We start from the raw sequence: 26,868 nt of genomic DNA, 5'->3' as shown, positions 1-26,868 counted from the left end.
GACAGAATACTTACTATGATAAGTTTTGGGCATAAGCGTGTTAGTTATCCTGGAAACATTGTGTACTTTATGGTAAACCGTGTCATTCAACTTCAAGTCTAAAATTTCTCCGCCATTTGCAATTGTCTTTCCAATTTCCGGTTTGCCATGCGCTTTCTGTACTTTCACTATGCGGTTTCGGTTTGGCACACATGGCCAAACCTCTAGTTTTGTATGATTTCATCCATATCCTGTTGTTATACCAACTTATATGAGGCAGGTATTGATATAGCACCAAATCTGTTTAAAGAGGTATTCAAAAACTTTTTTTTAGCACTTCGGTAAGTAAAAATTTAAGTACTTACAGTACTTTCAAATATTTTTTTATCTTATAACTAAACGTTTATTTTCTCATTTAATATATTATGAAAATTCTGTTACACAGCACAGGAGTATTATACTAACAATATGACATGTCCCAGCTGAAGTGAAGGAGGAAAAATAGATAGCTGCCAATTAAGGTGGTACCCAACACTTTAACTAAAATTATTTTGGCTCGTTTAATTTTCTTAAAATTTTGACAAAGTATTTACTTTGACCCTTTTACAAAAATATAAAAATTTCAAAAAATTTGAACCAACTGTTTTTTTCAGAAAAATTACACTGGTTATATAGCAGTTTGACAAACACTTATTTTGATCATTGAGAAGCTTAATATTCCCTTAACAACACAACGTAATTAAAACGTTTAGCTGATTTTACAGAGTTATCTCCCTGTAGTGTTAGGTACCACCTTAAATAATTAAAAAATGTCAAAACAGTTTTGGATTATACATGATCCATGGCATTCAAATACTTTGCTATGAAGGTGGTAAAGGGTTCTTTTTGTGTTATTATGTCACCCGATCGACAATGTCGGGTGACATATTGCTTTTCCTCTGTTTCTTTTTCTGTATTATTATTATTATACTTCCACCTATTTTTTCCGGCATGTTTTTTTGAGTGAAATGGAACCAATCTTAATGATAGTTCACTATAAGGTGGAACAAAAAATTTCGGGGTGCAGGTGGGTCTAAGACCATAAAAAATGGCTGCCGTTTTCATGGAAACAGAATAATTGTGAAAAATTCCAGTTTTTGGTTTTGGTGAATAATTTGGAGATTCTTAAACTCAGAATCATCATATTTTGATACAATGTAGGTGCCAGCCATATACTGGTTTTGGATGATTTTGGCAATCATTGGAACTACTATGTTGCCATGGAAATTGCACCAAAAATTTCAAAAATATGAAAATGCTCCAAATTTTTTGAAACTTCTTGGTAACGATGAGCAACATTGGTAGATGTGGAATTTGGCGTTGGAATTTCCAAAATGTCTGCCGTTACCATGGAAACAGAGCAAAAATGGTCAAAATTGTCCAAAAACACCTAAAAGTGGCATTTACTTTCTTAAAAGGGTAGGTCAAATCCATTGAAACTCTGATGGTATGTTCCCTCCCATGTACAAATGTGGTATCTGCCATTAGAAATTTGGAATGGTCTGTGTAACCATAGAAACCAGCCAAAATGTCAAAAATTTCAAAAATTTCAAAATGCTCAAAAAGTGATGAAACTTACTATGATTGTTGAGTGTCAAGTCTGCATGAAACTTTTGAAGTTGGAATTTCCAAAATGGCTACCGTTGCCATGGAAACTGGAAAAATGTCAAATATTTTCAAAATGCTCCAAACTTAATGAAACTTAATAATGTTGTAAACTGGCATGTATAGATGAGACTTTTGACTTTGAAACTTTCAAAATGGCTGCCGTTGCCATTGAAACGGCAAAAATGTCATATTTTTAAAAATGATCTAGATGTACTGAAAATTTACAGAAAAATGTATAGCCATGCAAATATGTGCATTCACTGTTAAAAGTTTTTGAAATGGCTGCCGCTTAGTGGCAATGGGGGGAAGGGTGACATCCGCTATTGCTTGCAATGGCAATTCTAGTGTGTTTTGCCATTTTTATTTCACGTGCAGCCCTGAAAAAGGTTCGTTATTCACTGTTTCGAGAAATCAATAAAAAGATCAACCTGCAAGACATTTTTGATTGTTCTTTCATCGTGAAATGGCAATTTTATTTTGTTTTTTTCCCTGCAGATACCACCCTTTACGCCCCTTGGCTATGAGTGTTATTGATGAAGGTAAATGAAGAAAAGAGTTTCTGACATATGAAATTGTAAAGTGTGTGTTTTCATTCTTAGAAAAAGTAACTGAAATATATATGCAAACCTATTCAATATTGCTCTTGTTGTAACAATTTGATTTATGATGTCATTTTCTATTTTAACAAAGGAGTCCTCAGGTACTTTTTGTTTTGTTTAAGTATTTCAAAATAAAAAAATGCAACCATAAAATGATGAAAATACTTAATAGATGAATCTTTAATCCTTATTTTTTTTGATGACCTGAAAACAAAAATAAGTTCAAAATGGCGACTGAAAAACCCTGATCTCAAAGAAACGACCAAATATATTCCGTAAAAAAAAAAAAAAGACAGAAATCCCAATAAATCATTTAGGGCTTTTGAGTTTCTCAATTGGTAAAGTCTGACATATATGACCGTTTCCAGACCCTTGGTTAGTGTAAACATATTTTATTAATTATATTCAGGTACATACATAGGCATTTACATAATAATACAAGTGAAATAATTTATAGGAAAACAAGAAACAAGCTGTTAGCTTATATTAATCTGTTTCCTGATAAGAACATTTCATAATTGTAATACTCAAGGAGTTAAATGTTAAAAAAAATTAACAATGTTACACTAGATGGAAAGAAGGGAAAAAACATATAATAAGGTTGTGACACACAAGAAAGAAGAAAAAAATGTACATCGGAAATTCAATAATAAAGTGTTTGTTTCTGAACGGACACAATTATTTGAGATATAAGTATTACTTGTTGAACAAGATGTGTGCTATCATATGACAAATCTTTTGCTACTAAGTATAAAAGACCCTTGGTTGTGATGATACACTTTTGTTTCAGATAAGGGTGAAGGTTGGTACCTATTAAATGGTTTAAACTGGTTGCATTTGTTTGTACCTGTCCTTACTCAGAAATCTGATGTTCAGTAGTTGTTCTTTGTTGTTGTGGTAATCACATAAGTCAAAGTGTTTGTTGTTTCTCTTTTTTTATATTGATCATGTTGATTAAACTGTTGATTTTCCCGTTTGAATGGTTTTACACTAGTAATTTTTGGGGCCTTTATAGCTTGCTGTTCGGTGTGAGCCATGGCTCTGTGTTGAAGACTGTACTTTGACCTATAATGGTTTACTTTTACAAGTTGTGACTTGGATGGAGAGTTGTCTCATTGGCACTCATACCACATCTTCTTATATATCTATTAAGACAATATGTTGCACATTTTATAGACATTAATAACTCTTAAAAACACTAATACCTAAAGCAAAGGGACCATTTCAAAGAGTAAACAAAGGTTGAGACCAAGTACAACTATTATCATGTTAAGAGAAGAAAAATTAATGAACAATTTTACTTTCTTTATTTTTAAGGTTATCTATCTGTTACTGTAGCAAAAATCAGCTTGGCCTTCAAAAATTCACAGCTTATTTTTTTTTCTTTTTCTTAACCTGATTTTTTGTTTATACTGTAAAAAAATCATTGGTTAAAGTCATATGAAATGAGTGGGTGGTGAAAGGTAATGATTATCCAATTCTTGAACCAATGCATGTAGATATCATAAACTTAGTCCTCTGTGCACGATTTTATCATTTTTTGCGCAAATATATTGTATAATCGTCAATTTTTTTTCTCTCTGTCTGTTATGATTTAACAAATATGGCTGCTCATTAAATGCCGTGTTTTGAAGCCAAAGTTTACCGATTGTCACCTTATAATAAACAAATAACAAAAAGCATGGGTATTGAGCATGTGTTTAACATGTATAATCAGATAATTGTTTATTTTAATGACAGATCCATGCGTATTGTGACCACCCGATTTTTACGAGGAGGTTCACGCTCAGGTCACTATGCATACAGAAAATATGTTGGCAAAATGCTTCCTGGAAGCAAGCAATTAAAAATAAGTAAACTTCTTCTAAATGTGGACAAATTAAAGAATTTTCCTCAGAAAAAAGTGTATGTACATAAGTTGTATAATGAAAACTATTCATTTAGTTATCATGGTTATAAAAAAACATATGCATATTTTTTTTTTAATTTGAGGTTTCTTATGACTCTAAGAAAAAAAATCATATGGTGGTGCACTTCTTTTTTTTTTTGCTACAGCAATTTGAAAGTACCCAATTCTGATATTTTCCCAGTTTCATCAAATTTTACCCATTTTATGGCTATTATCATGAAAATAATTAAGAAATAATTGATGCAAGCTATACTTTATTGTAGTTTTAACATGGGTAGGCATTATATTTATGATTATTCTTGTCTAAGCAATAGTAAGGGCTAAAATAACACGAATATAGAGCCTATCCATGTTAAAACTACAATAAAGTATAGCTTGCTGCAATGCATCAATTATTTCGAATCTGATCAGGACAATTAAGGTTACTTTCTATGTCCTATCGGTATAAGTGTAGCGCGTTTGTGTAGGCTCTTCCATGAACCTCCCTTTTTTAGTTTGTAAATAAGCTTAAATTACGACTGGCAATGTGATTTTTCAAACGGAAGAGTTTTGCGAAACAGCCAGCATGAACAGTTGTCCTATCTAGGTCAAATATGTCAATTTCCAATTGCAACACATTACAATCATGATAAATGAATTGAAGGCCATACATTGACCTATAATGGTTTACTTTTATAAATGGTTATTTGGATGGACAGTTGTCTCATTGGCACTCACACCACATCTTCCTATATCTAGTAACAACATGTGCATCATTTAACAGTTTAGAAGTGTTTTAAGTTAATGAAATATATTAAATGCATGCCAATTTGATAAAATTCATTATTCTGCAGTAGTCAATATACACATGCCCAAACAAATTTTATTGGATTTAGAGCATGGGTTTATTCACAAAGCAAATGAAGCATGTCACATTAGAATCACAGTTTCAGCATATAATTTTTGTTCATACTTTCAATAGAGATAAAGGGGACCAATCTGAATAAAGTTAACTTATTAAACAAACAATAGGTAGGTGTTAATATAAGACAGTTTTATAAAAATTTTTTGCTTTTTTTTGTCAAATAAACAATGCTGTCAATTTTGTTAATTTGGTATTTTTCTTTTTATTTAGAACAAAAAGCATAGTATTTTCAACTTCTTCATTTTAATGATTGAAAAAATACATATTCAAGAAATTTGAAAAGATTTTTTTTATATGAGATTTACATGTTTCTACATGTAGTAAAATCATTTCTTTTATCTCTCACCAATTTTCCAAACATTTTGGTTGATAAGAATGACTTGATTGGTATCAAAATTTCGAAATTCTATTTCCCAAAAACTTCTTATTGTGAATACACAATTTTTTCACAGAGTTAATTTGATTATTTTTTTTTTAATTCATTGATGTTTTCCACTTGTATCACATGTTTTGGAAATAATTCCAGAACGAAATTTGACGAGATTGAAACATCAGAAGAATACATCCTTAAACCAAAACTTTTTAAAGCCAGGATGTATATGACCAAAATGAACCTTAAATAATATCCAAATAAGTCATCATTTAAAAGGTTTTTGTATGATTGGTTGTATAAAATTTTGTATTAATATGTTAAACTCTCCAATATTTTATATATAATATATTTGTATTCCTTCACATTGTGAAGTTATATTTATTGTATTAAATCATAGTTGTGGGATTACTTTAGAAAAGGGAATTAAACAATTGACCCTATCTTCACCTTTGTGACCCTAGATTGTGAGAAATTTGAAACTCAGAAAACGTTAAATAAAATCCTATCTTTTTAATGCCAAAAACTTGAATTTTAAATTGAAATATGCATTTTCTTTAGCTTTTGACCTTGTGCTGTCACACTTTCTGACTGGTGTACACACTCTTAAACCTGAAAAACCAATAATTTAAGAAATGTACATATTATTATGGATTGTATTATTAAGTATAGTAAAGAAGTCTGTCATTTAAAAAAAAACTAAAGAAGGAATATAGTGTTACATTCTTGACAAAAATCTTTACATACACTTCCCAAAACAAAGGACATCATGTTATTGTATATATTAAAACAAAGAGATGAGAAGTAACTGATAAAAATTACTTGTTTACCATGGATACAAAAGGAAATGAAATCAACTTATCTATTTTTAACATATCTCATGATCTTCTTGACTGTCTTCAAATATAGATACAAGGTTATTTATTTGTGTCAATATATATCATACTTATTCCATTTTACTTTAAAATATAAAAGAGTGTGAGAGTGCTGATATTAATTTTACTTTAATAGATTAAACCTTATTTATTTAAAAAAAAATAAAAAATTCTGCACATATTTTTGAAAAGTGTATTTCAGTTCAATTGTTCACTGTAATAAGGGACAATAGTTCTCAGTGGTGGATCCCGAAATTTTCATAAGTGGGGGCCCACTGACTGCCTAAGATTGGGCCCCACTGACTGCCTAAGATTGGGCCCATTCCGGTCATGTTTAATTGATTCCCTATATAATCAACCAAATTTTTAACAGAAAAGGGGTGGCCCGGGCACTGAATGAGGTTTAAAATATGACAGTTTATTCCACATTTATAAAACTTTAGTAGGTTTTTCTATATGAATGGGATTTTGAATAAATAAGCATATTCACCTGCGGAAAAAAGGATATTCACCGCGCATAACGTCACATGCTTTTACCTGCACTATTTTGGTAAAAAAAAAACGATTGATGTACAATTGGTTTTAGTTAATAATTGCCATTACATACATTTCTCTTGGAATATTGAATAAAACAATTACTGTGTTTTGTTTCGGTAAATACGTTGGCCTCAGTGAATATCAGTTTTTCAAAAGTCAATAAAACTACACATTTACCTCATCAAAAGACAGTAATTGTATAATATTTTATATATATTATATAATATATTTATTATAAACATACCCAATAAAATATTTTAAGAAGTTGGGGGATTGCCTCTCTTGACTCACTGCAACAATGAATGATCTATGAATTATCAGAAACATATTATAAATTATCAGACTATTCAATCCATCTTTTATGGGAAAGTATTTAAACAGATTTTGCCTTTTATCCAATCTTTTTGTTAAACATATGTTTAATATTTGAACAATATTTTTTTTTTTTAAATTGAAATAGAAAGTGTGCAAAGGAAGACAACTCTAGTAGCAAAAGCATCAGATGCCTTGTCTCAGGTGTGTGATCTGAACCCATCTAGTTCCAGCTGGATTTTGTGTAGATTTGATTTTTTCAGCAGAGCTTCTTGTGTGTTTGGATGCAAATATCATGTATGAAATTTCTAGCAACTAGCTTGTCTTTTAGATGAACACATTCTGTGATGACTCCACAATGAAAGTATAATTTGGTAATGATATATTGTTATCACTTGCAGATATAGAAGTTGATAAAAAAAAGAAAAGTAAATTATGCCAGCCAGAAATTTCATTTATGTAGTGGACAGATGCAATAGTTTCCTGTTACCAGGTAAATATTACTATTGTTAATAATGTTCTTTGTATACATAAATGATGAGCAGAAAGGTATTCTTGCAGACAACATCATTAATTTCCAAATACAACAATTTAGATAAGCTTCAAGAAGATATAATTATATAAAGCAACATTATAAGAAGAGCAAGTCTGGCTCATGTCATTCAACCTTGACATATATGTAACTTCCACAATTTCAAAAGTAATGGAAAAACAATACATTTTACAATAAAATGCTAAGTAAGTTAGTAATTAAATTATTATAATTATGAACTTTGTATTTATAGAGGGTAACACAGTTTGCATGACCACATGCTTTTAGAACCAATCCAATCAACTAAATATTCAGGCTTTACATTTTCTTCAGATCGAAAATTTTGTCAAGTAACATGAGGAAAGAGCTTAAAGGGGCACTATAGCTGCCAAATTCATGTTCACCAATTTGACTTAAATTCTCATATTTTATAAATAATAATGTCAAACATCTTTCCAAACTATCAAAAGTATAAAATAAACATTTTACAGGACATGATCTCAATAAGATGTAGCTTCGTTTTGTAAGAGTTTTAGCCAAGACGCCATCTAATTAACTATGGAGCTGGCCTTCTATGACCATATAAGCGATGTAAACACAAACATAGATATAAATAGATTAAGCAACTCATGCAATTGGATTTTAATAGGTCTGTTAAATTTTGTTTTTTAAATTAAAAATTTATGTTTATTGTCGTTTTTATTCGACCGCAAAATTTGAAAATTTTTTCGTCGTATATTGCTATCACGTTGGCGTCGTCGTCTGCATCGTCGTCGTCGTCGTCCGAATACTTTTAGTTTTCGCACTCTAACTTTAGTAAAAGTGAATGGAAATCTATGAAATTTTAACACAAGGTTTATGACCACAAAAGGAAGGTTGGTATTGATTTTGGGAGTTTTGGTCCCAACATTTTAGGAATTAGGGGCCAAAAAGGGCCCAAATAAGCATTTTCTTGGTTTTCGCACTATAACTTTAGTTTAAGTTAATAGAAATCTATGAAATTTTGACACAAGGTTTATGACCACAAAAGAACGGTTGGGATTGATTTTGGGAGTTTTGGTTTCAACAGTTTAGGAATTAGGGGCCAAAAAAGGGCCCAAATAAGCATTATTCTTGGTTTTCGCACAATAACTTTAGTTTAAGTAAATAGAAATCAATGAAATTTAAACACAATGTTAATGACTACAAAAGGAAGTTTGGTATTGATTTTGGGAGTTTAGGTCCCAACAGTTTAGGCATTAGGGGCCAAAAAGGGACCCAAATAAGCATTTTTCTTGGTTTTCGGACCATAACGTTAGTATAAGTAAATAGAAATCTATGAAATTTAAACACAAGGTTTATGACCATAAAAGGAAGGTTGGTATTGATTTTGGGAGTTTTGGTCCCAACAGAATAAGGGACCCAAAGGGTCCAAAATTAAACTTTGTTTGATTTCATCAAAATTGAATAATTGGGGTTCTTTGATATGCCGAATCTAACTGTCATGACTGTGTATGTAGATTCTTAACTTTTGGTCCTGTTTTCAAATTGGTCTACATTAAGGTCCAAAGGGTCCAAAATTAAACTTAGTTTGATTTTGACAAAAAATGAATCAGTTAGGTTCTTTGATATGCTGAATCTAAAAATGTACTTAGATTCTTGATTATTGGCCCAGTTTTCAAAGTGGTCCAAATCGGGGTCCAAAATTGAACTTTGTATGATTTCATCAAAAATTGAATAAATGGGGTTCTTTGATATACCAAATCTAACTGTGTATGTAGATTCTTCATTTTTGGTCCTGTTTTCAAATTGGTCTACACTAAAGTCCAAAGGGTCCAAAATTGAACTTAGTCTGATTTTAACAAAAATTGAAATCTTGGGGTTCTTTGATATGCTGAATCCAAAAATGTACTTAGATTTTTTATTATGGGCCCAGTTTTCAAGTTGGTCCAAATCAGGATCTAAAATTATTATATTAAGTATTGTGCAATAGCAAGTCTTTTCAATTGCACAGTATTGCGCAATGGCAAGAAATATCTAATTGCACAATATTGTGAAATAGCAAATTTTTTTGTAATTAGAGTTATCTTTCTTTGTCCTGAATAGTAAGCAAGAAATATCTAATTGCAAAATATTGTGCAATAGCAAGATTTTTTTTTAATTGGAGTTATCTTTATTTGTCCAGAATCAACTTAAATCTTTGTTATATACAATATACAATGTATATTCACTTTTTACTACCAACTGATAAATTAAAATAATCTTTACCATTCAGTGATAACAAGCAGTTTTTTTACATCTTAATATTTTATGATGTATTTAAATGAGTAGTTATTGTTGCAAACTCCATTAGAAATTTTAATTGAGATTAGTTTTGGAATAAGGGAAAGGGGGATGTGATTAAAAAAATTGGGTTCAATTTTTCTCATTTGAAATTTCATAAATAAAAAAGAAAATTTCTTCAAACATTTTTTTGAGAGGATTAATATTCAACAGCATAGTGAATTGCTCTAAGAGAAAACAAAAATTTTAAGTTCATTAGAACACATTCATTCTGTGTCAGAAACCTATGCTGTGTCAACTATTTAATCACAATCCAAATTTAGAGCTGAATCCAGCTTGAATGTTGTGTCCATACTTGCCCCAACCGTTCAGGGTTCAACCTCTGCGGTCGTATAAAGCTACACCCTGCGGAGCATCTGGTTACCTTTTGTAAGAGAGATTTTTTGTGGATTGAATTAATCAATCAAATTATTTACCTTTATTTCACTTTCAATGTTGACATTCTTTTCCTTTAATAACCGTTCACAGACAATGCACAAGTTATTTTATCTCTTTCTACCGGATTAAATTGGAGTTCACATGAATATGGATTTATTGAGGTCGAGTTATTCCCTTGCAAGTGAATAATTTGTTTATTAGCCTAATTTGACAAAATTGAACCATTTTAGCTGATAAAAGCAAATTATTATTTCACTATTTTACTTTCATTTAATGATTGAACAAAACAAAAAATCATACTTAATATTTTTTGTATACAATTTTGAGCTAGTGCCCCTTTAACATACAATATAGGAGGGTGGTAATGCCCTCTACCGTAAGGCGTCAAACGGTCTATTTTGGCTACCGTTAGCGCCAAATTGTTTAAAATTATACCGTGATTCATCAAAATATCCTTGTTGTGTTTCGTAAGATGTCTCAAAAGATTATTGTTACCGTTATTTTTGGAAAAAAAATAGCGTGATTTGTCAAATTCAGCTTATTGTCTAAAAGAAAGTGAACATTTTATTGTCCGGCACTATAAATGATCGTTAACATCATTTAGCAAGAATTTTTACTGTTATATGTCATCAAGGTTCCCCCATTACTACCCTCATATAGTGGGCCCAAAAATATTGCTACCTGACATGAGTAAAGACTTTAAAAGTCTCAGTTTGTGGAATCAAAGCTGCAGTAAATTGCAATGAAAATTGGGACTTTTGAAACAAAAAATAAAAAATCCAATGTGTATAATCCTGTTGTATACACACTTATCAACAAATATGGTTTTCCTTAGATGTGTTTCTTTCACTAGACTTGAAGTTGTGGATCTGCTTTAATTTTTTTTTTTTTTGGGGGGGGGGGGGGGGTTCATGTTCCCAAACATGGTCTGCACCATTTTTTCTTACGTATATATTTAGAAGACCCAGGCTGTCACACATTTCAATATATGTTATTCAGTGTACATATTTTTTTCTAAAAATTCAGACCACAAATGTTAACTTTTTTATGTTTAATCTACAGGATCCTCGAAACTGAATTGTCTTCCATTTTATGTAAGTGACAAGCAAGTAGGAATTATACGACCAAATGTACTACCCCATCTACAGAAATACACTGATGTGTTCATTTCCTCACCTACCATGCTGAAATTGTCTGATGACCTGAAAACTTTAAAGGAAAGAAGTGAGAAAGTTCAAAAGGTGTTGACAGATTTACGAGAACAAAAAGTACTTGTGACTCTTAATGGATGGAGAAATGAGGTAAGAAATATATCATACTTGGTATTTTAAAAATCATTGTAATACATGCAGTATTGTAATTAATTGTTGAGTTATAAGATATATACTGCAAACCCCAAAATAGTAAAAATAAAAACACTCTTAAGAAAAACCTAGGAAACATACAATCTGATGTACAGTAGTTGTTGTTTGTTTATGTGATTTATACATGTTTCTCGTTTCTTGTTTTTTATATAGATTAGACCGTTGGTTTTCCTGTTTGAATGGTTTTACACTAGTAATTTTGGGGCCCTTTATAGCTTGTTGTTCGGTGTGAGCCAAGGCTCCGTGTAAAAGGCCATACATTGACCTATAATGGTTTACTTTTATAAATTGTTATTTGGATGGAGAGTTGTCTCATTGGCACTCACACCACATCTTCCTATATCTATTGTGATTTTAAACCAATCCACAGGGGTGATATACAAACTATTTCTGTTCAAATGGTCCTTTCTTTGATGGTATGAGTATGTATTATAGATACTTACTGGCCTCTTACACAAACTGCTGATAACAATTGATTTTTCTTTATAAACCTCCATGATAATTTTTTATTGTTTTCGTATAGACTTGTGAGCATCAGTATTCAACTTTTGGCGCCAATATTTAAGTTCAGTCTGTTGTTAGATAATTAAGACATCAATGACTTCCCAAGTCAAACCTTTAAGGAATTTTACAAAACTTTTAAAAGTATGCAACTTTCAGTCATGGATAAAGATATCTATAGAATCTATGTATTGTATCTAGATGTTTAATTATACAATATATACTACATGGTTATTTTAGACTTTTGACATTAGGACATCACCAAAAGAGAAAGCTTATATGGAAGTTGAAAGGTCTGGAGTATGTAAGTCTAGCTAGATTAGATATTTTACTAGCACTTTTTATGTTAAAACTTTTTGTTACTTAAATTTTCATCCATTATAGCTATATTTAATAAATATTAAAATGTAAAATAAGAGATACAGGATGTATGTATTATATTTTTAAAAAGTGAAAGTCATGCCCATAAATATTTTACTAACTTGTTATACATGTTGTATTACTTAAAGTTTTTATCCAATAAAGCTAAATGCTTATTTCATTGATATTTGAATGATAAAAAGATACAGGATGTATGTGTTATGATAATGTATTTACAAGCCAAATTTATGACCACTGAAATTATTGAAGGGGGTCTCATTGGGGGGTTCTGATCCGGATCCTGCTTTATACTGTTTTGTCAGATTCCTGTATCCCGCTTACACTATGTACATAAGCTATTTTCATTTTTTTGTAATTTCCCGTGTCCCGCTAGACTTCATTTCCAGTTTTCATGGCACAATAATTTGACCTTCACGTGTCACAATTACAATGGTATGTCTGGAATTATTATTATGTATTAATTTTTTGTGTAAATTTCTGACTGGACTGTACATGTTTTATTAATTAGCTATATCACCCCACTAACACTGTTGATAAGCTAGTGACCCTGTTATAATTATAACCAACAGGTGAACACAAAAATTAAATAGACAGTTCAATACTTGCAACATTCTTATGTTGGCTTTTTACTTCTGTTTATTTTTATTTCAAAATAGATATTCATATACTATAAAAAAATGATTAAATACAAATAAAAAACTGTATTCTCAAATATTTTTCAGGTTTATTTGGAGCTATAAGTTATGGTGTACATATCAATGGTTTTATAGAAAAAGACAATCAGTTAATGATGTGGATTGCCAGAAGATCAGCCACTAAACCTACATACCCTAATAAGTTAGATAATATGGTTAGTATGACGCTTAAGGTCGGGCTCTGGTGAAGATCAGCCACTAAAACTACATACCCTAATAAGTTAGATAATATGGTTAGTATGACACTTAAGGTCAGGCTCTGGTGAAGATCAGCCACTAAACCTACATACCCTAATAAGTTAGATAATATGGTTAGTATGACGCTTAATGTCAGGCTCTGGTGAAGATCAGCCACTAAACCTACATACCCTAATAAGTTAGATAATATGGTGAGTATGACACTTAATGTCAGGCTCTGGTGAAGATCAGCCACTAAACCTACATACCCTAATAAGTTAGATAATATGGTGAGTATGACACTTAAGGTCGGGCTCTGGTGAAGATCAGCCACTAAACCTACATACCCTAATAAGTTAGATAATATGGTTAGTATGACACTTAAGGTCAGGCTCTGGTGAAGATCAGCCACTAAACCTAAATACCCTAATAAGTTAGATAATATGGTGAGTATGACACTTAATGTCAGGCTCTGGTGAAGATCAGCCACTAAACCTACATACCCTAATAAGTTAGATAATATGGTTAGTATGACACTTAATGTCAGGCTCTGATGAAGATCAGCCACTAAACCTACATACCCTAATAAGTTAGATAATATGGTTAGTATGACACTTAATGTCAGGCTCTGGTGAAGATCAGCCACTAAACCTACATACCCTAATAAGTTAGATAATATGGTGAGTATGACACTTTATGTCAGGCTCTGGTGAAGATCAGCCACTAAACCTACATACCCTAATAAGTTAGATAATATGGTTAGTATGACGCTTAAGGTCAGGCTCTGGTGAAGATCAGCCACTAAACCTACATACCCTAATAAGTTAGATAATATGGTTAGTATGACACTTAATGTCAGGCTCTGATGAAGATCAGCCACTAAACCTACATACCCTAATAAGTTAGATAATATGGTTAGTATGACACTTAATGTCAGGCTCTGGTGAAGATCAGCCACTAAGCCTACATACCCTAATAAGTTAGATAATATGGTGAGTATGACACTTTATGTCAGGCTCTGGTGAAGATCAGCCACTAAACCTACATACCCTAATAAGTTAGATAATATGGTTAGTATGACGCTTAAGGTCAGGCTCTGGTGAAGATCAGCCACTAAACCTACATACCCTAATAAGTTAGATAATATGGTTAGTATGACGCTTAAGGTCAGGCTCTGGTGAAGATCAGCCACTAAACCTACATACCCTAATAAGTTAGATAATATGGTTAGTATGACGCTTAAAGTCAGACTCTGTTGAAGATCAGCCACTAAACCTACATACCCTAATAAGTTAGATAATATGGTTAGTATGACACTAAAGGTCAGGCTCTGGTGAAGATCAGCCACTAAACCTACATACCCTAATAAGTTAGATGATATGGTTAGTATGACACTTAATGTCAGGCTCTGGTGAAGATCAGCCACTAAACCTACATACCCTAATAAGTTAGATAATATGGTTAGTATGACACTTAAGGACGGGCTCTGGTGAAGATCAGCCACTAAACCTACATACCCTAATAAGTTAGATTATATGGTTAGTATGACACTTAAGGACGGGCTCTGGTGAAGATCAGCCACTTAACTTACATACCCTAATAAGTTAGATAATATGGTTAGTATGACACTTAATGTCAGGATCTGGTGAAGATCAGCCACTAAACCTACATACCCTAATAAGTTAGATAATATGGTGAGTATGACACTTAATGTCAGGCTCTGGTGAAGATCAGCCACTAAACCTACATACCCTAATAAGTTAGATAATATGGTTAGTATGACACTTAAGGACAGGCTCTGGTGAAGATCAGCCACTAAACCTACATACCCTAATAAGTTAGATAATATGGTTAGTATGACGCTTAAGGTGGGGCTCTAGTGAAGATCAGCCACTAAAACTACATACCCTAATAAGTTAGATAATATGGTTAGTATGATGCTTAATGTCAGGCTCTGGTGAAGATCAGCCACTAAACCTACATACCCTAATAAGTTAGATAATATGGTTAGTATGACACTAAATGTCAAGCTCTGGTGAAGATCAGCCACTAAACCTACATACCCTAATAAGTTAGATAATATGGTGAGTATGACACTTAATGTCAGGCTCTGGTGAAGATCAGCCACTAAACCTACATACCCTAATAAGTTAGATAATATGGTGAGTATGATACTTAATGTCAGGCTCTGGTGAAGATCAGCCACTAAACCTACATACCCTAATAAGTTAGATAATATGGTTAGTATGACACTTAAGGTCAGGCTCTGGTGAAGATCAGCCACTAAACCTACATACCCAAATAAGTTAGATAATATGGTTAGTATGACACTTAAGGTCAGGCTCTGGTGAAGATCAGCCACTAAACCTATATACCTTAATAAGTTAGATAATATGGTTAGTATGACACTTAAGGTCAGGCTCTGGTGAAGATCAGCCACCAAACCTACATACCCTAATAAGTTAGATAATATGGTGAGTATGACGCTTAAGGTCAGGCTCTGGTGAAGATCAGCCACTAAACCTACATACCCTAATAAGTTAGATAATATAGTGAGTATGACGCTTAAGGTCGGGCTCTGGTGAAGATCAGCCACTAAACCTACATACCCTAATTAATAAGTTAGATAATATGGTTAGTATGACACTTAATGTCAGGCTCTGGTGAAGATCAGCCACTAAACCTACATACCCTAATAAGTTAGATAATATGGTGAGTATGACACTTAAGGTCAGGCTCTGGTGAAGATCAGCCACTAAACCTACATACCCTAATAAGTTAGATAATATGGTGAGTATGACACTTAATGTCAGGCTCTGGTGAAGATCAGCCACTAAACCTACATACCCTAATAAGTTAGATAATATGGTGAGTATGACGCTTTATGTCAGGCTCTGGTGAAGATCAGCCACTAAACCTACATACCCTAATAAGTTAGATAATATGGTGAGTATGACACTTAATGTCAGGCTCTGGTGAAGATCAGCCACTAAACCTACATACCCTAATAAGTTAGATAATATGGTGAGTATGACACTTAATGTCAGGCTCTGGTGAAGATCAGCCACTAAACCTACATACCCTAATAAGTTAGATAATATGGTGAGTATGACGCTTAAGGTCAGGCTCTGGTGAAGATCAGCCACTAAACCTACATACCCTAATAAGTTAGATAATATGGTTAGTATGACACTTATAGACCGGCGGCTACAAGCATATTTCAGACGAATTGTGCACATCCTGCAACATGCATGAAATTTGGCATAGACCTTCCTCAACTATTACTCTTTTATTTCAGATAGGGAGGCATTTTAAAAAAAATGTCGCACTTCCGGTAAAATCCAAAATGGCGGACTTCATACTTAAATCAGCCGAATATAGAAGACTAGTGTTTTAAAAGGTGTTATTATCAGGCTACTATCATAATATTTGGTACAAACCTTTGTTTTTTAATACTTTTTGATATCAAAAACCGTACTTCTGGTAAAATCTAAAATGGCGGACATGGTTCTAAAAGAAGCTTATTATAAGGGAGGGTAATTGAAATGTGTTTTAACGTTATGCTACTATCATTACATTATGCAGGAACCTTTCTTTGGTGCTTCGCATGAATACAATGTATAAGAAATCTGTCTTTAAAACACCTACTTCCGGTAATATCCAAAATGGCGGACATATAAATATCAATTCAGTATTTAAATATTCAACTTTTTTTTTAAATGTAAAGAAAATGTTGTTTTTTGTGCTGGTCATTGAACTTTTGGCTTAAAGTCATCCTCAAAACCCCTAATTCTATTCTGTTGTAAATGTTTAAATACAAAGTTGACACTTCTGGTAAAAAATATGGTGTAAATGTCAAAGATGAGTCCTCAATCCATTTCTTCGATGTAGAGTTTTGGATAGATTGAATAAAACAAAATAAAATCACTATAATACTAAAACATTTTTAAAATTACTACTATTTGGCCAAAAACACATGTTTATTTACAGTCACCACCACATGCACACAAAGCAGTGCACGGGAAACCCGATTTTCCACATTAACAACAACTGCGACATACTTTCTTACATCCACAATGTACAAGCTTCTGACTAAATGATGAGGCCTCAGAAAGAGTTTTTTTAAAAAGGATCCTCTTCGTCCCTTCGCCATCCATTAGCGCCTTGACTGGGTAGCATAAGACCCAATCCAAAGCTCCTCCTCCTAAACACCTGCCCTAGTATATTGTAGGTTTTACATGCTGGTAAAGACTAGACCAAGTTGATGAAATAGCCTCAATTAGCCTTCCCTCTTGCTTTGTTAACCATGTTAGCCCCATCTGATAAGTTTTTTACAAATAAGAAATTGATATTTTTATGTCCGCCATTTTGGATATTACCGGAAGTAAGGGTTTTAAAGAAATATGTAAAGAAAGGTTCCTGCACAATGTAATGATAGTAGCAATACGTTTAAACACATTTCAATTACCCTCCCTAAAAAAATAAGCTTATTTTAGTACAATATCCGCCATATTAGATTTTACTGGAAGTACGGTTTTTGAAAACATCTAATCTATATTATATATCCAAAAGTAGTAAAAACAAAGGTTTGTACCAACTATTATGATAGTAGCATGATTATAACACTTTTTCACATAATAGCCTTCGATATTGGGCTGATTTAAGTATGAAATCCGCCATTTTGGATTTTACCGGAAGTGCAACATTTTTATGCCCCACCTACGATAGTAGAGGGGCATTATGTTTTCTGGTCTGTGCGTCCGTTCGTCCGTCCGTTCGTTCGTCCGTCCGTTCGTTCGTCCGTTCGTCCGTTCGTCCGTCTGTCCCGCTTCAGGTTAAAGTTTTTGGTCGAGGTAGTTTTTGATGAAGTTGAAGTCCAATCAACTTGAAACTTAGTACACATGTTCCTTATGATATGATCTTTCTAATTTAAATGCCAAATTAGAGTTTTGACCCCAATTTTACAGTTCACTGATAGAAAATGATAGTGCAAATTTCAGGTTAAAGTTTTTGGCTTCAGGTTAAAGTTTTTGGTCAAGGTAGTTTTTGATGAAGTTGAAGTCCAATCAACTTGAAACTTAGTATACATGTGCCCTATGATATGATCTTTCTAATTTAAATGCCAAATTAGAGTTTTGACCCCAATTTTACGGTTCACTGAACATAGAAAATGATAGTGCAAATTTCAGGTTAAAGTTTTTGGTCAAGGTAGTTTTTGATGAAGTTGAAGTCCAATCAACTTGAAACTTAGTATACATGTGCCCTATGATATGATCTTTCTAATTTAAATGCCAAATTAGAGTTTTGACCCCAATTTTACGGTTCACTGAACATAGAAAATGATAGTGCAAATTTCAGGTTAAAGTTTTTGGCTTCAGGTTAAAGTTTTTGGTCAAGGTAGTTTTTGATGAAGTTGAAGTCCAATCAACTTGAAACTTAGTATACATGTGCCCTATGATATGATCTTTCTAATTTAAATGCCAAATTAGAGTTTTGACCCCAATTTTACGGTTCACTGAACATAGAAAATGATAGTGCAAATTTCAGGTTAAAGTTTTTGGTCAAGGTAGTTTTTGATAAAGTAGAAGTCCAATCAACTTGAAACTTAGTATACATGTTCCCTTTGATAAGATCATTCTAATTTTAATGCCAAATTAGAGAATTTATTCCAATTTCACAGTCCTTTAAACATAGAAAATGATAGTGTGAGTGGGGCATCCGTGTACTGTGGACACATTCTTGTTTTCAAATGCCTTCCTATCTGAAATATAAGAATAATAGTTGAGGAAGGTTTATGCCAAATTTCATGCTTGTAGCAGGATGTGCACAATTTTTCACAAAGCCGCCTTACTATTAAACTCGGGATCTGGTGAGAAAAAAAAAAGAAGGGTTCAGTATGGTCACAGAATAAATATTGAAACAATATGTATATTATGATGCAAATTTGTTCAGAAGACTTTAGAAAAAAGATCATCTAAGTTTAATTGACTTATGTCTTATCCCTTTTCAATTTTAAATTAAAATTGTTCACATCTTTGATTTTAGTCGTTTTGGATAGTTGTACATGTCTTATTGACAAGCATATGACGTCTTACTATTTTTATATTGACAGTATATGATTAGGTGATTTTCAATGTTTTTGTGACATATTTCAGTGTGCAGGTGGGCTGGCCTCAGGATTAAAAGTAAGACATTGTGCTATTAAAGAATGTGAAGAGGAAGCATCCATACCTAAAGATCTAACAGACAAACTAATAGGAGTAGGATGTGTTAGGTTAGTGGCAAATCTGCCAATTTTAAAAGAGGGATATGGATATTAAAGGAGCTGTGGGATATGTGGTTAGATCATATGTTTTCGTACGTTATATGAATTTGTACTATGCATGCTTTTTAAATGGATTTTTTGACGTCAGAATGCATTTTTAATAGCGTGAAAACCCAAGAGATAAGGAAACATCAATGAGACAGCAATCAAACATAAAAAGAAACAAAAAGCAACACATATTCTTAAGCAATATACAGGAGTCTTCACAATTTGCCAAAGTCTAAATCATACTACAAAAATGTATTAAAAGAAAAAAGTCAAACGGGAAAAAATCAAAGATCTATCATTGACACTCAATTCTACAAGACAACAGCAACTACTGACAAGGTCTCTGACTTGAGGCAGGTACATTCAAATGTGACAGTATGAACATGAATTTAGTATCTGCTCTCTTATTTATCTTTCCTAATAGACTAATGAAATGTGCCAGTTCATAAAAGAACTTTGAATAAAAAATTTAAAAAACAGTACAGGGAAAGCACTTCAGGTGACTGATCTTGTGCAATGCCACCAATAATACTTTGCAGAAAAACAAAACAGTTATTTAAGTATTGCTTCATGTTTTAAATTATTCATAACAAAATATTATTTAAATAAAATATTACATTCTTTAAATCCAAGACTTCACTGCAAACACAGACATGAGACAATGGACTCAATAAGAAGTAGCCAACAGGACACGAAAGGAAAATTAGATTGGAAAAGTCTTTCTATTTATCATAAATTTTGCTGCATATATAACCATGTGAATTTTTAATATCAAGGTCTGGGAAATACATCAACCACTTTGAATGATTGGTTTAGTTAGAATTGAGTTCATGAGGATCAATTTCATTGTATTTTAGAAACATCTGGATTGTTTATAAAATATGTCATGTACATACATGTATATGCTTCCATTGCTAAAAATATCTGTGAAGTTAGGTTTTTATGATTATGTGTTGATGAGACAGCACCTAGTAATCTAAAAGCATATTATATCTGTTTGCCTTCATAACAGAAAGTTAACTGTATATATTTGAGGATGCGGTTATATAAGTACATATTAAAATGATACTGACAACATATCGTACAACATTTCATACAACATTTCATTAACAATGGGCCACAATTTTTTGACAGTTAATCAATTTGAAGAAATGAATTTAAACCTCAACTTAAAAAAGTATTTGGTCCATTTCTAAATGGGCAAAGCCTCTGGAATAAGCAGAGTAATGCTTGATGGTTGGTCTATTCCAATGAAACCACTAAACGTGAGTATCTCTTGAATCGGCAATACAGACAAAAATGTGCCAATTCTATAAGAGGTTATTCAATTGTATGTCCATTACTTAATGTTAAATAATAAAGAAATGGATGTTCTGGACATACATTTTTTGTAAGTACTACTGTAAAATGGTTTATTTTTGCAATACTCAACTTTCATGATTTCTAGGGAAAAACCTGTTCATGAGGTTATATTTTAGCAATTTTATGTCTCTGGCTCTGATCTTCCTTAAAGATCAAATTAATGTTAGAATTTCTCTCTATCATGATTTTTGTAAAGGTCTGATTCTGGTAAAAATTTCATATTTTACAGTACTTTCCTCCATTTAAAGACTGGATGATTTATAAAATAAATGTTTTTCCAGAAATAACATCTTTTAATATTATATTTCATTTTATTATATTTATGTGATTACAGCTATATATTAGAAGATAAACGAGGAATTTTCCCTGCATGTGAATATTTATTTGACCTAAAGTTACCAGCTGATTACCAACCTGTAAATGCTGATGGTGAAGTTGGTGCTTTTGAACTAATGACTATGGAACAGGTAATCATTTGTGTAATAATACTATAGACATATGTACATTTGTTTTTCTAATTTACAATTGGTATTTAAAATAAATCACCATTTGCACATTAACCATATTGCTGCGTCAACATAAAGATTTGAAAATTTGAAAATTACAGAAGCACCATTGGTGCATAAGCCAAATTAAGATCTTTATAGATATTTTGTAGAATTTTTGTTTGTGCTGAAGACGAAAAGTCTACTGACAATGTATGTTTATGTAAAATGTGGGGAAAAGGGGGGGGATTGCCCAAAGTTTCAGTCTAATTGCTTCCGTAACCTTGACCGTTGACCAGTAATCAAGAGCAGTCTTTTTCAACCTAAGGTGCATTTTCAAAGAAATATAAGAAATGATCTGATTTATGGCAAAATAAATTGTCACCAATCAAAACTTTCCCCAAATTTTCACTTTATTTTAGTGTTGTCAACCGTTAACCGGTTAACCGTTCGAACGACCGAATACCGAATACCAAAAACGCTAACCAGTTAACCGGTCTTTTTTTCAATCTTGATAGATTTGATATAAATTTGTATTGAAATCATTAAATAGTTAGGTTTTATTTAAAAATTGTCGTCGTGGTAATTAATTTGACAAATCAATTGTCCAGTAAATTGATTGCTATTGTTAATCCTAATAACATAAAAGTAATTAGAACTTGTCTCTCAGCTTGGGGCATAATCTTAAAGACACATAATTAGTTTACATGTTTTTTTAACAGTAAATCTAAATCAGTAATGCGATTAAATTTTACGACTTACTTCATTATTTCGTTTCTGATCTAATATTGTGTAAACCTACATCTAAATGTGTCTTACTTAAAAACGAAATGCTAACTCAAAAATTGTAAAATGAAAACCAATGTGAATGTACACAATGTATACGTGATAGTACGAGTAACATGCAAACAAAGTAAAGAAACAGGCCATACAGTGACCTATAATAGTTGTTAATTTCTGTGTCATTTTGATCTCTTGTGGAGAATTGTCTCATTGGCAAATCATACCACATCTTCTTCTTTTTTATAATTAATCATTCAAATTGAAACACTCCACATCATTCTCGGTGACAACAAGTGAAAAGGAAAATATAATTAGTTTCAGACATATTCAATTCTACGAGATCAAGAAGTTTTATTTTTTTTTATTTTTCTATTTGAAGCTGGTACACACGCTATAGTTGATACGGTGTAGTTGATTATTTAAAGTCAAACTTCGCCAGGAACCCACACAGACAAGCCTTAAAATGCCCAAGTACAAACTTCAATTCTAAAAGCGTAAATTTATGACTTGGATGAAAGGTTTTTAAATTGACACTCATACCACATCTTTTATCTATGTGTAGGGTACTATTGATAAGGACTTTCAAGCACCAATTCAAACTACCGGTTAACCAGTTAATCGGTCGAACGATTATCCGAGTAACCGGTTACTCAAAAGTGTACGATTTGACAACACTACTTTATTTATAAACTCAATGACCAACTGACATTTTTTTATAGAATCTCCAAGTAGCATTCTCTAGCTAGGGTTGGATTGTTTAAAAGATAACAAATTGAAAAGGAATTTTATTCTATGCTAGCTGTTGTGACCTTGGTCTTGAAACCTTTTTACCCCAAAATATATATAAGGGTCTGCTTATTCTAATGGCAAAGTTTGGCAAAATTTGTTGCAAAAATTAAACATTCATAAACAATACTTTTGGCAAACATTCAGTCTGTCAATAGCTGCTGACCTTGACTTTGTACCTATTAACACCAAAATGAATAGGAGACTTTCTCATGGGTAATTTATCTATGAATGATGAACAGTTTGTTAAAAAAAATACATTGGGAAAGCAGAGTTTGACAAAATTTCTGTCATAATATTTGGTTGGACTGGACTTTTGACTTATTGATTAAGAAATCAAAAGATGTACAAATAAAACTTCACTGTATAGTTATTAAGAAATCATTAACTCAGATGAAAGGGAATGACATGGTTTTGAAAACGTGATGTATCATACTTAAAAAAGGAATTTTAAGAATTTATTGATACTTGTATACCATTTAATGTTTTTCCACAACTTACTTTAAAATATCAAATTATAACATAATTGTTTTTAATAATTTTGACAGGTTATGGATGCCATAGTATCAGATGACTTTAAACCTAATTCTGCTCTGATTGTATTGGATTTCCTTGTTAGACATGGTTTTATTACACCTGAAAATGGTAAATATTCTTTAATTTATAGTTCTTTTTACCTTGCAGAACAAAAAAATATTGCTTATTCTAATATGCAACCTATATATCGTCAACATGGACTTTGATACCTAAATAATGTGATGTGATATGCATGCTTCAAGGATCAAATGATAACACTGGAAATTTTCAGGCTTAGTCGTATTGAATTCTTGAAATCCACAAGTTTGACTATTAGTATGTAATTGAAAATGAAAACATCACCTACTTTTATACATGTAATTAGATTGTTTTGATGACAGTTCATACAAAAAATGTAAATAAAACAAGTAAATGGAATAACACTCATTGTGAAAGTTTTCTTTTATTTGACTTCATCATTTGAAGTTAATGCACTATAAAAAAATAATTCAAAAATGTTTGGCAGATATTTTATTTTGATTAATACCTCTTTTTTTTTTTATATCTCAATGAAATTTAATTTTTGATGCAATAGAAAAGGTTCTGTATTTGTCAAAGGATATTTAATGATTGCAACTTTTTAAATACTGGTTCTTTTATTTACCTTTCTTTTATTTTTTTCAGAGAGGAATTATGCATACTTAGTAGAAATGATGCACATACCATTACAGAGTTACTTTGCTAATACAACTTACATGTTGAGCAGATAGCGTTAACAGTTCTGTAGGATGCATTAATGATGGATCAAATGGAGAACCAATTTATAGTGTGTGGGATAAAAGTACGATCAATCAGATCTTTCTTTTCCTATTTTTGCACATTTTTATATTTGAATTGATATGATGTATTTGTTTCATTCTGGAATATAATTGAAATCTTTCTTGATGTATGTTGTTTGCTATTCTTTTATAGTTTTTTTTACTATGAAAATCAATGATAATGCAAAAAAAAAGGACCGAATTCTAATATACGAGTTTTTGTTGTTATTATATAAATAAATCACATTCTAAAATAACACTTATATTTTTGACACCTGTACGCAACTTATTTTGTCTTTTCTTGTACATTTCATGCTTTCATTACATTAAAATACATTTTTTAGTTGATTTGAAGATTTTTTTTTTTATTTTCTTCAAATGATATATCTATTAGACTTTAATGAATATTGTGGATTATTATACCATGCAGTTCAATCATGCTCAAAGAAAGGTGAATGGGACCAGGTGAAATATTTCTATTGATATACCATTTGCCTAATAGATCTATAATAATAAGTATGTACTGGCTCTATTAGGGTAAAAATAATCCTTATAATGCTGTATGGCCATTTTAACACAGCAGGCATTAAATTGTCAGTATTATACAGTTCCCTATCATTGTGAAGATATTGACAAATTCAATGCCTACCCATGTTAAAATGAGTCCAGTTATAAAAATACACATCAAACCATTCCTTCAACATTTGCAGTTTCTTTGAAACAAAACATGGTAGGGAGTATTGAGGGCTGTAATACTGTGTGATAAGTATATCTGTAACCAAAGTGACAATTCTTGTCTTCAGATTTTAAATTAAAAATGTCATATTTGTTAAACTCTTGAACAGCTGTTTTCAATTGGAATTTAGACACTGTAACATTCCATAATTGTTTCCAATTACATATGCAATTAACTTTATTCATTTTTCTAATATGATTTTTTTTCTTTCGTTTCCTTGTGAGGGTCTGTTTGGGTATGATCCACTCCCATATCAGAAATGTCAAATATATAGGTCGTGTAAGCTGTAATGTAAACGGGTTTGAACTGTCAAAAGTTTATTTAGAAAGGGTGCTTTTGTCGAGAGTGAGCTAGACTATCATTATCCATGCAATCTTTTTTCCCCTTGTTTTATTTTTTTATGTAGTTGAGTTCCATAACGATTGGTCTCAGTCTTTCAGATGGGAGGCTACCAGGTACTATCATTAACATTTTATTCAGTTGTTTAAATTCCCCAAAGCTATCATAAAATACCCTGTTGTTTAAAGATATTCTAACCATAATTGTGACAGTTGATTGGACTTTTTTAATGTATGAATTGCTTGATTGATGGAATAAATGCTGCTTTATGTCGTTTCAGTGCAATAAGATGATTGCTGCTCATCCAATACTTTTCACAATTTTGCTATGTTATGTCTCAATACAAAAATGAGGTCATGTTTTATTTCAATGATTTTCACTTGATCTGTTCAGGAGTTATTGCCCTTGATTGCTTTAATTATGAAAAAAAGGGGTAAGGAAAACCTAATTTGTTGTCATTTTGATAGCCTCTTGTTATATTCTGATGTCCTTGATATTGTTGAAAATATTCTCAGTCATAAAAACAAAAGAGTGTGTTATCAATAGTTAAATATTGGCCTTTAGCAATTGTGTGAGATTTTGTCTCAGCAAATTATTTGATAGATGATAAGAATCATTTAAATGATGATTGTAACCATTTTTTATTAGTAGTAATCTGTGTTTTATGTACATGTAGTTGTTTGATGGTGTTTGAAAACTAATTTTGTATGTATTTTAGTTAACTGATATGCTAAAAAAAATCCTGTAAGAGGACATATTTGTTTTGTTATTTAGAGATTATGTTTGAAGAATTTTTTTTAAAAGAGAGTTGAATGTGTATGCATTAGAAATTCAATTTTAGAAATGATTGGTTACATGAACACTTTTGAAAAATATTTGGTTTCAAAATCTTACAAATTGTTAAAAAATTGATTGTAAAAATACATTCTTTTGTGAATTAATCAAGACACATTAATGGTTTTTAATTTTGATTATGGCTTTGTATCACATGCTTTTGGATAAAACATAGTTAAAAAGGGCATGCTGATATTACACAAATTTGGACTATAAATAGTCAAAATGGTATTTGATTAAAAAAAAGCTCAATAACTGTAGTATATTTCTAAAATTGGTTTTCTGAATAAGGTAATATGTATTGAACAAGTGAATTTCTTAGAAAATAAAAATTGATTTTCAGTTTTATCTTATTCTTTTCAAATGATAAGCATAATTCATTGTCCTGTTTGGTTTAGTCAAAGGCATGAATGA

General features: G+C 31.6%; 2 protein-coding genes across 13 annotated transcripts in view; one reads left to right on the top strand and one right to left on the bottom strand.

Moving 5' to 3' along the window:
• Positions 1 to 149, bottom strand: part of LOC139492277 (FERM domain-containing protein 4A-like) — a 75,916-nt gene extending 75,767 nt beyond the window's left edge. For 4 of the 9 annotated variants that reach the window (XR_011656819.1, XR_011656822.1, XM_071280557.1 and 1 more), the window contains exon 1: positions 15 to 149. The gene's annotated coding sequence lies outside the window, so the exon portion shown is untranslated. The remainder of the gene's footprint in view (positions 1 to 14) is intronic. The other 5 variants (XR_011656827.1, XR_011656829.1, XM_071280588.1 and 2 more) reach the window with 2 other exon arrangements.
• A 38-nt stretch (positions 150 to 187) lies between these two features.
• Positions 188 to 26,796, top strand: LOC139492428 (uncharacterized). 4 transcript variants are annotated; one of them, XM_071280629.1, is made up of 9 exons: positions 188 to 291; positions 7,534 to 7,625; positions 11,427 to 11,665; positions 12,470 to 12,533; positions 13,333 to 13,460; positions 19,638 to 19,756; positions 21,492 to 21,624; positions 23,760 to 23,856; positions 24,412 to 26,796. In XM_071280629.1, exons 2-9 carry the CDS (start codon positions 7,568 to 7,570, stop codon positions 24,495 to 24,497), a joined length of 924 nt encoding a protein of 307 aa, XP_071136730.1. In that variant the 5' UTR covers positions 188 to 291; positions 7,534 to 7,567; the 3' UTR covers positions 24,498 to 26,796. The 4 variants fall into 4 exon arrangements, with proteins under 4 accessions (XP_071136730.1, XP_071136741.1, XP_071136728.1 ...); XM_071280640.1 differs by lacking the exon at positions 188 to 291 and adding an exon at positions 302 to 320; XM_071280635.1 differs by lacking the exon at positions 188 to 291 and adding an exon at positions 7,376 to 7,429.
• The last annotated feature ends 72 nt before the right edge of the window (positions 26,797 to 26,868 follow it).

This window comes from Mytilus edulis, chromosome 1 (genome assembly GCF_963676685.1).
Source record: "Mytilus edulis chromosome 1, xbMytEdul2.2, whole genome shotgun sequence".
In the NCBI taxonomy this organism is placed as follows: Eukaryota; Metazoa; Mollusca; class Bivalvia; order Mytilida; family Mytilidae; genus Mytilus; species Mytilus edulis.
This window is presented reverse-complemented; position numbering and strand designations above follow the sequence as displayed.

Bases quoted from the DNA above. Each gene is read 5' to 3' on its own strand.
- LOC139492428 (XM_071280629.1), top strand. From the start codon at position 7,568: ATGCCAGCCAGAAATTTCATTTATGTAGTGGACAGATGCAATAGTTTC. The intron at 19,757-21,491 runs GTTAGTGGCAAA...ATGTGATTACAG, and splicing joins ATAGGAGTAGGATGTGTTAG to CTATATATTAGAAGATAAAC. The intron at 21,625-23,759 runs GTAATCATTTGT...TAATTTTGACAG, and splicing joins AACTAATGACTATGGAACAG to GTTATGGATGCCATAGTATC.